The sequence below is a fragment of the Mandrillus leucophaeus genome, unplaced genomic scaffold, assembly GCF_000951045.1.
Source record: "Mandrillus leucophaeus isolate KB7577 unplaced genomic scaffold, Mleu.le_1.0 Scaffold269, whole genome shotgun sequence".
Taxonomy (NCBI): Eukaryota; Metazoa; Chordata; class Mammalia; order Primates; family Cercopithecidae; genus Mandrillus; species Mandrillus leucophaeus.
In genome coordinates, this window is record NW_012102798.1 from 4,973,727 (window position 1) to 4,988,502 (window position 14,776).

The window sequence follows — 14,776 nt, forward strand, 5'->3', positions numbered from 1 at the left end:
TGTTTCTGATAGCAGTTCTAAAAGGTGTGTAGGAATAATTCTTAAGTTTGTACTCGCAAATGGATTTGAAGTATCTGTATAATTTTAGATTCATGAGGACCCCAAATGGTTTTAGATTTCTGTTCTAAAATCATCTTTAATTATACTGTAACTAAAACTTAGAGATCCAATGGGAATTTTTGAGTTTATGGATAAATCCAGTGAGCCCCATACTGTGATTAAGAGGCAGTGGTTAAGAGCTCTGACTCTAAAGTTAGATTACTTATTTTCACAGGTGGCTTCACCACAAACTAACTGTATGCCCTTGGGCAAGTTACTTAATCTCTTTGTGCCTCAGTTTTTCATCTACAAAATGTGGATGATGATAATACCTACCCCATAGGACAGTTGTGATGATCCATTGAGTCAGTATATGTAAAGCCCATAAAGCAACAAGTGTTTGTGGAACTCTTAATCAAAAGAAGCAAATTCACTTTAGAAATTTTATTTATGTGCCAATTCCCAGCTATTTCTACCTATAAATTTAGAATCTTATGTCTATTCAGGATTTTGGAACATTCCTTGAATGATGGTCCCTTGAACATCCTAGTCCTCATCAGAACCTTCTCATAAAATCCATGCTGGAGTTGCTCATGGCACCATGCAGCAGTAGATACAGAATGCTAACTGGGGCCCTCACTTGCACCAGTATTCCCATCAGGTCACCTGAAATTCTACAATTAGGGATTGTTTCCTTTGGGTAGTCAGGGTGTGTTTCTGGAGACCCTGTTACAGTGCAAGCAGTCTTTGGAGGGATAGCACAAAGGTGCATTAGTGGAATACATCAAGGATAAACGTGAGCTTTCTTGGAGCCAAATAGTTTAAATTTTCTGGCTCTATTACCTACTAGAATTAGAGTGTCTGAGTTCAAATTCTGTCTTTACTGACCAGTGGCTGTGTGATTTTTGGTAAGTTACTTTAACCTCTCTGGGCATCTGGGAATTCAAATAGTATCTATCTCATGGGGTCACTGTGGAGATCCAAGGAGACAGGGCTTCCAAAAATGCCTGTCACATCATCGGCACTCGGTAAGTATGATTATTGCCTAATTTATCTCAGTCTTGGCATCCTCATTTATAAAATGGAAAGAATGGGTAATATCTACCTTCATGGTTGTTGTGAATATAATGTAAGATAATGTACATATAAAATACCTGTAATACTTAAATAAAAATATTGATGGATAATAACAAGTGTTGGTAAGAATGTAGGTAAAAAACCCTCATATATTGCTGGTTGGAATGAAAAATGGTGCATACACTTTGGAAAACAGTTTGCTAATTCAAAAAATGTTAAACATAGAGTTATTATATGACCCAGCAATTCCCTGGGTATATGCCAAAGAGAAATAAAAACAATATGTCCATATAAAAACTTTTACACAAAGGTAATAAAAGCAGTATTCACAATAGCCCAAGGTGAAAACAACCCAAATTTCCACCAACTGATAGTGTGGTATATCCAAAAAAGTAGAGTATTATTTGGCCACAAAAGAAGTGAAGTACTGATATATGCTAGAACATGCATGAACCTTGAAAACGGTATGCTAAGTGGAAGAAGCCACTCACAAAAGATCACATGTTGCATGATTCCATTTATATGAAATGTTCAGAATAGGAAAATCCATAGAGAAAGTAAATTAGTGGCAGCCTGGGGCTAGGAGGAGGAGAGAAATGGGGAGTGACTTTTAAACAAGAATAGAATTTCTTTGTGGGGATAATGAAAATGTTGCACAAGTGTTTGAATATACTTAAAAGACCCCTACATTGTATACTTTTGTGGTAGATAAATTATATCTCAATACAACTATTTTTAAAAAACATTACTCATTTAATAGAAGTCATTTTTGGCCCTTAACATCTCAGTTCGCACATTGGGAATCCAGAACAGGGCCCTGAGTGAATGGTGCCCAGGACAGAGAGGAACTTATTAAGGAAAAGGAATACATCTAAAGTATGGGAGAAACGATGTCTCTGTACAAAGGTGTAGAGGGAAGTAGGGAATCTCTCTTGGAAGGAAAGGCAGTGAAGGCACTTAAGGGGAATAGGAGAAGGAGACAAAATTCACCTGCTTTGAATTTTGCAGGGAGCCAGCCTGGATCACCTTTTATATGCTAGGCTGACTCACAGCTGATGAATGTTTTGGCATTTAGAACTGTCCTGGAGAAAGGGCGATTGGTGGTTATTAGACGGAATGGAAAAAGGAAGAACACAGAGGCAAAATCTGAGAGTTTGTGTCTGACTTTGAAAGGTAAAAGAATGCAGTAGTCTGTGGAGGACGTATTTATCCAGAGGACTTTAATTGTTAATCTCTGGGTCATTGCATTTAGGTCAGCACTAACTCTGCTACAGGTGGGATCAATTTAAAGGATTAGAAGTGTCACTCTAAATCCTAATCCAAGTCTTGGTCTGCGGATGCTGAAGAGTGATTTTCAAAACGTTTACTAATGCTTTCAATTATTTACCCCATTAATGGAATTTATCAACAGACTGGAGTCCTTGACAGGATTGTGAATGCATAGAGGATGCAAAGAAATGGGCACACTGAGGTAGCTATGCCAGTGGTCTGCATGCGCAGGCAGTAAACTGAAGACATTTGAGCGGTGAATTACTTGGTGAGTAGTTGACAGTCCTTGTTTATAAGAAAGATTGTAATGGGGGAAATAAAACACAGCCCACCTGGGAGCTGAGACTCTGATTGAGATACATTAGTTTTACCGCAATATGTAGTAAAAAAAAAAAAAAAAAAAAAAAAAAATTAAAGAGTGAAGGAAAGACGGGTTAAAGAGAGCCTTCGAGATACTTTTTAAGTCAAGATTTGAGCTCAAAGGCTGTCATCCAAGCTTTCGTTTAGTTTGTCTCATGATTCCTTTTTATTTCTTCCTGATGTTGTCTTATACAAGCTGTTAACTTGATTCAGGCTGTAACTAGAAAGACAAATCAATCTTTCATAGAAGTCCTCGGCTTGACAAGCTAGTATGAGGAACCATTTCCCTCAGAGATATTTGTCATAGTCTTTCTTTGTACATGTTTAAAGAATAGTGGTTTTCTGTGTGAAGCCAGGCTTCCCACCAGATTGTGAAAACTACCTGAAATGAAATTACACATCCCTATGCTCTAGCCGCTTTCCATAGAAGCCTGATCCCATGCAGGTGTTCATACCTGAGTAACCTAGGCAATGGCCCCAGAACAACTGTGGGTCACTAGTATTCTATTTCCAAAATTTCATACCTTCAAACTTTTAGTTATATCCACATTTCCCATTAACCCCAGGAAAGCCTTTAGTGAGCTAGTTTTTTTCCTTAAACCGAAATCAGCAGGTGGAAGTTCAAGGCATCCTCCCCCTATCTTGACCCTTTGTTTCCCTCCCTCCCTTCCTTCCTTCCCTCCCTCCCTCCCTCCATTCCTCCCTCCTCTTCTTTTCTTCCTTCTTTCTCTTCTTCCCTCCTTCCCTCTCCCTTCCTCCCCCTTCCTCTTTTCCTTCCTTCTCTCTTCCTCCCTCCCTCCCTCCCTCCCTCCCTTCCTTCCTTCCTTCCTTCCTTCCTTTTTTTTCTTTTTTAAAGAATAAGTTTCCTTCTGTGAAATCTTGAGTTGGGGGATCAAGACTAAATCCTATAGCAACATAAAACTTTCTGGTTGTCCAGGGAGTCCTAACAGAGCTAGAGATATCACCAAATACATCACACCGGTACCAGAAAAAATGTAAGGGCAGACCTTCAGCTTGGGGAATGTTTATCTTGCAGTTAACAAAGGGAAAAGAGCAACAACTGAGAGTGAATGTCAAGGGGCACTTTGTGGCATGTGGCCTGAGGAGGGACCCACGTCGTATGAATTTGAGAAATGGTATAAAAAAGCCAACTTTTCAGAATTTGGGGTGGGCATTGTGCTTAGGAGTGACCTGGATTATAACACAAAAATGCCAGCCTTAGACCTAGAACGGACAGTTAATCACTTTGATCTGAGGGGCACCAAAAGTTTCTTCAGTTTTTTACTCAAAAAGTAGTCCATCCTCCTCTGCCTACCTGCAACGGATGCTTGAAATAGACATTTTATTATTAGAGATTAATTATTTCGGCATAAACTTCTCCCTACCCCTTATGAGAAAACAAACATCACTGGTTGGGGAGCAATAGAGGAAAGTGTCAAATATTATCATTCATTTACATATTAGTGCAAATCATTTAAAGAGTTTCTTTAGAGTTGTTTTTCTCTCCATTAACGAGAGGGCAGAGAGAGCTGTACTAGAATTTTGAAGACGAACTTTATCCCTTGATAGTTTTGCCAAAGGTGGGTCCTGATTAAGGCTTAAAATAGAGCATTTTAAATAACATGGTAACACAAAACATTTTATTTGTGCTCCATATCTCCTCTTCAGTATTAATTCAACAAATATTTTTGGGGCACCTACTATGTGTCAGGCACTGCGAAGGGCACTGGAGATTTAATGTTAAGCAAAAGCAAGCAGGGAACTTACTAACTTGGTTTTCTCCCTCCTGAGGTACGTGCTTGCTTTTCTTGTTTAGATTTCTTGGCCAGACCCTTATACTCTCCCATTTTTTTTTTTTTTTTTTTTTTTTAGTTAGTCTTAGCACAGACCAGCTTCTCAACATGTGTTTGTTATTAATGATAATAAGATAACCAGTGATTTTAGGAGCCCAGGTTTTCAGTGTAGCATAACTCCAGCATTGTGGGGGAGTGGGGTCTTCACATCACAGATGCTTGACAGAGGATTCTAGGCCAAAATTTAAAATGATCAGGAACTGGATCTACCAGATAGAAGCAAGAGCAAACTACTTTGGGGGAATCCAACTCCAGTGAGAAGCTAATTCGAGCAGCAAATGTTAGAAAATGTTGAATGAACTCAGCAGTTTCAAAGTGCAGAGGTTTAGAAAAGTAACTGCCTAGACAAAGTACACAATCCCAGGATGGATGGAGGTCAGAGAAGAAAGGGACTTGCTGATCTGCTAGTCCAGCTAAAGGGGAAAAAGGAGAGACCTAGAGTAGGCAACAATCTGTTCGGGTCACACAATGAGTCGGTGCAGAACTGGGTCCAGGACCCTGGCCTTCTGATTCCCAGTGGAGTCCTTTTTCCAAATAGCAAGGAAGAAGCAGTGTTTATTGAAAGACAACTGTGTGCTTAGTATTCTAACTTATTTAATTCTTTATCTCAAAATGATTAAATTTACCCCCATTTTGCAGATGAGGAAGTTGAAAATTGGGGCTAATATGCTGAAGGGTGTACCCTCAAGATTTCCATTCTCAAAGATTAGGATTAGCTTTATATAGAATGCAGTGGAACTGGTGTTCACCACCCCCAGCTGTGCAGCACTGTGCACTGAGTGAGGAGTAAGTGGGCAGTCCCAGGGCTAGGCTTGGACACTAGTAGCAAATTACTTCTGGTTGGATAATGAATTTCTGGTGGCTCCTCCCAATTTACTCTGCCCCTCCCCAACTCTACCTAATTTATTCTTTCATGGGTGACTGGGGGAACTTCTTTAAACTGCAAATGAGTGATTCAAACTCAGTTTGATTAATATAGCAGGTATAATAATGGTGGTCTCATTGACTTCATAGATGAGGGGCTATCTGCAGAACTTCTATCTAGTACAGTGCTCAATCAACTGGGGTGAAAATCTCCATTCTACCATGGTTTGCCCTTAGGCAAGTTACTTACCCTTTCTGAGTCTCAGTTTCATCATCTGTAAATAGTGATGATAATAACACATACTTCAAAGGACTGTGATGAGTTTTTTAAATTCAGTTTTTAAAATGAGACAATACATGGAAAGAGTGTAGCCCAGCGTTTGACACACAGCAAGAATTCGGTATGTATCTTAGACTTTGTTATTCTAAGTGCTAATTTCTGGATTAAATGCATAGATACTGGGAAAGAACCCAGGAAACTAGTGTGTTTGGGGAAGAAGACGCATTACGTCAGCCTTCTGGCCCTGTTGCCCTGAATAGGGCTGTTTCCCATATAGAGCTGTCCTCACTGTTGCCCATTCCTAGTGGTCAAAAGAGTGAGGCCTATAAGGACAGAAATATCATGTAGTTCAAGATCCTTGTCACAATACAGACCAGAAATAGAGACCCTTCCTATATTACTCCAGATAATGAGTGGCTCCTACAGTGTCCTGGCTCCCAAATTTTGCCACGGCAGAGAAAAGAGGGAAGCCGGAAGAAGCTGGGAGGAGAAGCATGTGGCTCTTGACTAAAGCTCAGCTTGGGTTGTGAGCTCTTTGAAGCCTGAGTTAACACCTCAGACCTCTACCATCCTGTATCTCACTCTTATGCATTCAACACAGTGCAGAGAATAGATTTAAAGTTTTGGAAGCAGGTTAGACTAGATTATCTTTGAGGGCCTAGGAATAAATTTGAGGCTTTTATGCATATAATCAGCCCAGAATCATCTTTCCACTGTCCCCAAAGCAAAGTTAGAAGTCCTCCGCCATCCCACACACCCCTCAGCCATTGGCTTATGTTGTTTTGTGAACTGTTTGCTCCCCCAAGACTTTCTTGACTCTCGTTCAAATCAGCTTTCACCAATATATGAATGTTGGGGCATACTATTTGTGGTAGGTCTTTAAGATTCACTAGATATGCCTCAGATTGGTCTCTTCAGGAGTCAAGGTTTCTCATAAAATTAGGAGTGAGAGTCAAGATAATAACCAACAGGGCTGGCACAGACAGAATTGTTGTTGCCCATAAACAACCAGTTTGACCTGACTGGTGCACACCAGCACTGATGATCAGCCCTGAAGAAAGCTATGCCATTATTTTGATCTTTGATTAGAATTAAGGATTTACTAAGGATTCTCCTTATTAACATCTCCCTGACCTATCTTTAAGTGTTGTGGGGTCTCGGGGTTTTGTCCTTTGTCTTCTTTCTTTACTCCACAAAAGGCATGTTTTAAATTACCCTCTGTCAATTGATTACACTCAAATTTATAACTCTTGTTCAGCTTTCTATTGAGAATTTATAACTCTTGTTCAGCTTTCTATTTTTTCCTAGGCCTTCCAGTATGTGATATTATCTACTGGATATTGCCACCTGTTGACCAATTTAAGATCTCTATCAAAATGCATCATCTCTCCCACCTCCTTCCTCCAATGTTTCCTATCTCAGAGACTTGTGTCATTTTCCAATCAGTTTCCTAGGTCTGAAAAGCTCAAAATCATCCTAGAGTCCTGCTTTCTTTTCGCTTACCTTCTATATCTTGTCAGTCACCAAGTTCTTGTTATTTCTATTTTCTTAATCTCCTTGATATTTGTAATCTTGGAGGAAATGATCCCATTCCTCTAGGTCTTCACTACCACTCTCTTGGTCTGTCATCATTTCTCATATGGATTATTATCACGCACTCCAAACTGGTCTCTCTGCCTCCAGTCTTGCTTTCTTCCAACTCATTCTCCACATTGTTGCTAGAGAAATCCTTTAAAATGCAAATCTGATAATACCATTTCTCTGCTTAAAGCCATTGGGTACACTATTAAATCATGGCATATCTTGGTGATCTGGCCCTTGCCTTGTCTGACATCACAGACTCAAGCAGAACAAATGCTTTAGAATTCTAAGAATCCATGTATATATATAATGTCTCTCTCTCTCTCTCTCTCTCTCTCTCTCTCTTTACCTCTGGGTCTTTCTGCATGTTGTTCCTTCTGTTTGGAAGGCTCTTAGCATCTTAGCACCAAACTACTCCTGCAACCTCATTCACCTGGCTAACTTTTTTTCCGTACTCAATCCAGAGAGACTGTTCTTCCTCCCTCCTCTCCTCCCCTGAAATCTGGGTTTAGGTGATCCTCTCTGTCTCTCTGTTTGGGCTACCTCAATCAAAGCACTTTTTACTCTGCATTGTCATTATCTGTTTACATCTGTTTCTCTCCAAGAGAACTGTATGGGACAGAAAAATAGACATATTTAAAACTATAATAATGATACTATGTCTAATATAATGCCAATGACTTGCCAGGCTCTGTTATAAGCACTTGCTGTGTGTTAACTCATGTGCTTTTCACAACACTGTAAGGTGGGCAGCTATTACTGAAGTTGAGTAAACAGGAATTGGTGATAAATTGAATATGGGGGAAGAGAAGGAGTCTCAGTGATTTCCAGTTTTCTGAAAGAAGCAAGTGGGCAAACAGTGGATGGATGTGCCATGTACTGAGATAAGGGGTACAGGAAGAGGAGGAGTTTTGTCAGGATGGGGGAAAGAAACTTTTAGTTTGGGCACTACCATTTCTTCGCCATTCTTTCACAACCGATTGTTTCCAGAAGCTTCAGAAATAATGTGAGTAACAAACCTTTTCCTCTGATTGACAGGCATTTGGAAACACCACTGTCCGTGTCGGGGAAAACAGAATAACTCTCCAGTATCTCGTCATTAGCTTGCTGGAAGCAGCTAGAACAGGGCTATGTTCCTGGGACTCTGGCGTTTTTCTCGCCTTGTGCTCTGGTTTGCGGCTTTCAGGAAACTGCTGGGACACCATGGCCTTGCGTCCTCCAAGTTCCTGTGGTGCTTGTGCCTCCTGGTTGTCATGTACCTTCCGCAGCAGGTGTGGACACTCCCCTACAAGATAGGGGTGGTGGGCCCTTGGGCTTGTGATTCGCTATTTTCAAAGGCCCTGCCTGAGGTTGCTGCGCGATTAGCCATTGAGCGAATCAACCGGGACCCATCTTTTGACCTGAGTTACTCTTTTGAATATGTGATTCTCAATGAAGATTGCCAGACTTCGAGGGCCCTCTCCAGTTTCATTTCCCACCACCAGATGGCCTCAGGATTTATTGGACCTACCAACCCTGGCTACTGCGAGGCAGCCTCGCTCCTGGGAAACAGCTGGGACAAAGGGATTTTCTCTTGGGCTTGTGTGAATTATGAATTAGACAATAAAAATAGCTACCCGACCTTTTCTCGGACACTCCCTTCTCCCATCCGGGTGCTTGTAACTGTCATGAAATATTTCCAGTGGGCTCATGCTGGAGTCATTTCCTCAGATGAAGACATTTGGGTGCATACAGCCAATCGAGTCGCAAGTGCTCTGCGGAGCCACGGCTTACCTGTAGGGGTCGTCCTGACCGCAGGACAAGACAGCCAAAGCATTCGGAAAGCTCTCCAGAGGATTCACCAGGCAGACCGAATTCGCAGTGAGTGCTTTCTCCGGTTGAAATTTAAACGTGACTTCAGGGAAAGAGATTACAATCTCCAAAAGGTTTCCTACCCTCACACCCTAGGGTAGCACATCCCTTCCCATTTCTTCACACATTTACCCTTTTTCACTCACACTCAGGTCCCAAGACTGCCCTGCTTCAACAGAGCCTATTTTATGAACTGAATAAAAGTACAAAGAACTCTGTGCTTCATATGCCTGTGGACGCTAGTGCCTGCTCTTAGCGCCTGAGTGAAGGATGGTGTCAAGAGCACTGTAGCCATACATCCTTTCTTTCTGCCCTTAGGACCCTGGTAGCTTCAAAAGTGCCAAAATGGTATGGGGAGGTGAGGGTCTTCTTATGGCTTCATTTTTGTTTGTTTTAGTCACTGAGGAGAGATTTACTTTTGACTCCTTTCTGGAGACTTTCCTTCAAAGGTACCCAGTGTCCTTGTGGGACACTTACTTAGAATCTGTCTTCTCTGGACTCCAAAATGTCCATACCTTCTGCCTCTTCTCAAAGCAGGGCTTTTCTTTTTGCAGCACACAGCTAGTTGATATGGAGGGAACCTAGCTGATGAATGAAAGCATATTAAAATGAGAAGACTGTCTAAATTTTAACAGTTTCCCCTTCCAATGGAAGCTTAATGTTCAAAGATGATTCTTGCAGAGACAATAGACCAAATGTGAAGCAAAGGACTTGACCCACTAAAGCTATCATTCTCAAAGTTAGTTGGGTGGATTTTGGCAAAAGGGGGCCCTTCCTGGTCCTCTTGAATCAGATCTCTTTTACTTACACTTATGGCAAGCCCTTGTGACACCTGGTTTTGATTTTTTTCTATTCCAATTTTTTAACCTCCATTTTACCTTCCTCTGGAGATGGCTATGATTCGTAGAAACACTGCTCATTCCCCCACTGCAGCCACTCCACCACTTTAGGACAGATACCTCAGAAACTATTTGACAAACTGATTCCTTCAAGGATTAGTCCTGGTCCCAGTAATTTCCTTAACAATGAGTTTGTTAGAGAATGGTGCAGCTTTGGCCTGGCCTATAACCAGAAGCCTGTTTTAAGTTTCAAGTGGCTTCAGTATTGGACCTTAATTATGATGATTACAAGAGGATGAGGGCAAGAGGAGTTTTTAGTTCCAGAACTACCGTAATCTGCCTCCAGCTCCAGTCGACAAGATTCCGTGATGTTTAGTAATCAGTGTGGCTCTGATTACTTCATAATAGAGCTTGATACTTTCAAAGCAGAGCATAGAATTATTTTGAAAGATATAAAATCATTTGCAGGGAGGAGCCATGCCAGAAACAGGCTAATATATTTAGTATCATAACTTTATAATATGTTACAAATCTTTTTGAAGCCCAATGTCTCCTGCAAGTTTATATTCCATGAATGTTTCACATCCCACCCATTTGTATACTTTGAAATGACATTTTGGCCTCTACCATAAAATGTTAAATAAATACAGGCCCTGAAGCTCTTTGGGCTGCCAGACTGAGAAGAATTAGGATTGAGTGCTAACCACCCACAACCCCTTTGAGGCAGGGAGGAAGCAAATGCACATATTATTGTCCTACCATTAGAGATTCCTTTAGGTCAAGGGTTCTCAGTCTGGCTGCAAGCTAGAATTACCTGGACATCTTTTCAAGACTACTGGTGCCACAGTGCCACCTCCAGAAATTCTACTAGAATTGGTCTGTGGTGGCTCCCAGCAAAGGTATTTTAAATAGCTTCCCAGGCGCTTGTAATGTGCAGCCAGAGTTGAGAAACGCTGCTTTAACTTAATAATAATGCAAATAAATATTTCTCACTTTAAGTTCCCATTGTTTTAATATGACTTCGCTTAGTCAGATTGTTTTCTTTATTACAGTACAGATCTGCTCACTAAGGGAATGGAAATTTTGAGGATGTGGAGAAAAAAACTAGAGAGGATGGTTATGGAGCAAAGGAAGACCTTGAATAGCAAGTACAGCAACAGGAAGTGGAGGAGGGATTCAGAAAGAGAGATAAAAGGGAGTGAAGACAAAAGCTCTGCACTGCAGGATTTTCCTTTGTTTTTTGACAAAACATAGGCAGATTCAGATGAGGCATGCTGGGACCTCAGTGATATGAGTCAGAATGTGGGTGGGGTGGGGGCAGGGGAACTGAGCCATAGGTTGGGCTGTGGCCTGAGTACAACCTCAGGCAGCTCATTGTGCTTTGTTCAAAGGAGTGTGTAATACCCATACCTGGTACAGGCACATGTCTGTATCTGAGGGCATGCCAACTGGTGGGTGAGGTGTAACAGAGGGAATGGTGGAAGGGGAGTGAGTGTTAAAGTAAGATAGACATTGCCCTTGTTGTCCACTTGATCATTTGTTGAAAACAATGCCCCAGCCCATGGAAACATGTAAAGCAGGATCCAGAGAATGAACAAAAATAGATTATCAGAGCTTTAATTAAGTGGCTTAAAGTTCAGGGCACATCTTTGGTCCCATTAGAAAATTGGAGATTTGGTGAGAAACTGCGCCAGAAGCCAATGAGTACAGATTGGGTCAACATAGCAGTGAGGAAGACTGCAACACACCATGCATGGCACATACTAGATCACAGCTTTAGCTAATTTTCCAGCTCTTCTCAACTGCTGGGACTGAGAAGAACTAAACAGACGATAAACTTTTTGTGTGACCTCATCTGAGAAGGGCTGAAGAAGGCAGAGCCTGACTTCTTCCCTATTTTGCTGGATATGAGGCTGCTTTTTAACACTGTGGACCCCCAAGCAAACCTTCAGAGAGGAGCTTTTGTGACGTGCAAAACACAGTGGAAAGGGACCCCTTCCTCTGGAGGGGCCTAGAAATATTTGGAAGTAGTAGAAATAATTGAAAGGTTTTTTTTATTTTTCATTTTTTTTATTATTATTGTACTTTAAGTTCTAGGGTACATGTGCATAACGCGCAGGTTTGTTACATATGTATACTTGTGCCATGTTGCTGTGCTGCACCCATCAACTCGTCAGCACCCATCAACTCGTCATTTACATCAGGTATAACTCCCAATGCAATCCCTCCCCCCTCCCCCCTCCCCATGATAGGCCCCAGTGTGTGATGTTCCCCTTCCCGAGTCCAAGTGATCTCATTGTTCAGTTCCCACCTATGAGTGAGAACATGCGGTGTTTGGTTTTCTGTTCTTGTGATAGTTTGCTAAGAATGATGGTTTCCAGCTGCATCCATGTCCCTACAAAGGACACAAACTCATCCTTTTTTATGGCTGCATAGTATTCCATGGTGTATATGTGCCACATTTTCTTAATCCAGTCTGTCACTGATGGACATTTGGGTTGATTCCAAGTCTTTGCTATTGTGAATAGTGCCGCAATAAACATACGTGTGCATGTGTCTTTATAGCAGCATGATTTATAATCCTTTGGGTATATACCCAGTAATGGGATGGCTGGATCATATGGTACATCTAGTTCTAGATCCTTGAGGAATCGCCATACTGTTTTCCATAATGGTTGAACTAGTTATTTTTCATTTATTTATTTTTTTTTCTGATCTGTTAGCAAAAGTAGTGATGGTATTGCCGTGTGGCAGTGGCAGTGATGGTTGTAGTGATGGTGGTAGTGGTGTGGGAGGGGAGAGAAGAGCAGCCTATTACTGGCTGGTATGACACTTCTGATTCTTATAAATTAATATTTCCAATTAGGAACTCTCATTGGCACCTTACTGGAGTTAGAGGAAGTGTCTTTCTCAGAGACAGGTCTAAGTTACATTTACATAATATCAATGCAATGATATATTTAATAGTAGGTAATAATAGCAATAATAATAGCCTTGGGCTCTTGGGTGGGGAAACAGCAGAGGTGTTACTATATGCTGCCATAGAGACAATAAGAGCAACCATACTATTACTTTACGTGTAAACAGCTCTCTACATTTTACAAGACATTTGCACATAGATCTCATTTAATTCTCAGGATTATCCAGGAGATAGGCATTTTCTTTCAAGTTTTACAATATCTGCGAGTCTCACAATAATAAGTACATAGGTGTAAGCACTATCAACACCAAAGAAAGAATAAATAAATTCTCAGAATAGGGGGATTCAGTCTCTCCCAGATTCTCAACTCAACTCTCTTAAGCCTTGGGAGCAACTACCAATTTTTTTTGCTTCTGACAAAGTCAAATAGGAGAGATATTAATCAAAGACGAAGGCCTTAATTTATAGTCAGGGCTGCTGTATGTGGCTATGTAGGTTGTGCCCTGCACAAGGAAACCTAGCTGATTAGACTTGAGGGCCAAAATCCAGTCCACTCTCTGCTCCTCAAACCATGAGCCCTGTTGGAAGTTTTTGTCCAATGGCACAAAAGGGCATTTACTCACCAAGCAAGGCACCTGTAGGGTTGCATTCATTCAGAAGGGGTTCCTCTTCTAATTCCTGCAAAGGTTAGCAGGAGGCCCTACCTGCAGCTCTTTAGAGAACTTTTCAAATGGCTATTCTAAGCCCTCTTTTCTCCTCATCTTCTTGCTGATCAGCCCTGTGCTTGGCTGATTGTGTAATCCTTTCAATTTGGGCTTACCAGGATGTTGGACCATTTGGGATTTCCTTTCAATCCTTCCAAATTGGGAATGCTTCATTACAACATGATGTTAAGTAAGTATGACACCATTGGAATAGCTTTCTCTTGTTCTTCCAAAATTAGATACCTGATTGCTATCTTATTGCCTGGGACAGAATGGCTTCTTCTCATTTATTGAAGATTCTTGTGTATAAGAAAAAGATAGCAATAAAAATAATGATAACAGTTAATATTTATTGGGAGTTTACTATGTGCTAGTAATTTTTCAAGGGCTTTGTATGGACTATGTCATCCAATAATTGCATCACCCCTATTAAGTAAGGGCAATTATTGTTTACCTATTTCATGAATAAGACTTCTGAAGCTAAAAGCGGTTAAATAACTTACCCAATGTCACACAACTGGTGAATGAGAAAGCCAGGATATATATTCGGAGTAGTCTAAAGCAGTGGCTCTCAAATCTCAGTGGGCATCAGAATCCCCTGGAGGACTCATTAAAACACAGATTGTTGGGTTCCTCCTCCAGAGTTTCTGGTTCAGGAATGCTGGGTGGGGCCCCAGAATTTGCATTTCTAATACTGCACATTCTCAGGTGGCACTGATGCTGCTGGTCCACGGACCACACTGAGAACCACTGGTCTAATGCTAGACCAATACTATACTACCTCCCGTCCACTTGTGGTATGCTCCTGAAGCATATTCACTTGAGATCCTGTGTTCTATATGTGGCATATAATTCAGCCCTTCCACCTTTCTTTCGTAACGTTTGGACCCATAGATAAAATTCTTTCATGTGCCTCAACGTACAGGTGTCATCCCTGTTTTCCTATGCTAATAACAACAGTGATACTGATAATACTATGATTAGGAGTCTTTGCACCAATAGGGAATTTGGTATAGGATTTGCTATAATGTAACACCAAATGTAAGTAAATATAAATGGCAAGAGGACCACTTGCTTTCATGAATGGCAAATGATCACTAATGATCAAATTATTGAAGACTTGACACAAGAGGAAATCT

The 14,776-nt window shown here is 41.0% G+C and overlaps 1 protein-coding gene across 1 annotated transcript in view; it reads left to right on the top strand.

Annotated features, from left to right (window-relative positions):
• The first annotated feature begins 2,461 nt into the window (after positions 1-2,461).
• Positions 2,462-14,776, top strand: part of GUCY2F (guanylate cyclase 2F, retinal) — a 105,745-nt gene continuing 93,430 nt past the window's right edge. The window contains exons 1-2 of the mRNA XM_011984530.1: positions 2,462-2,653; positions 8,362-9,183. Coding sequence (XP_011839920.1) covers positions 8,454-9,183 — 730 coding nt within the window. The 5' untranslated portion in view covers positions 2,462-2,653; positions 8,362-8,453. The remainder of the gene's footprint in view (positions 2,654-8,361; positions 9,184-14,776) is intronic.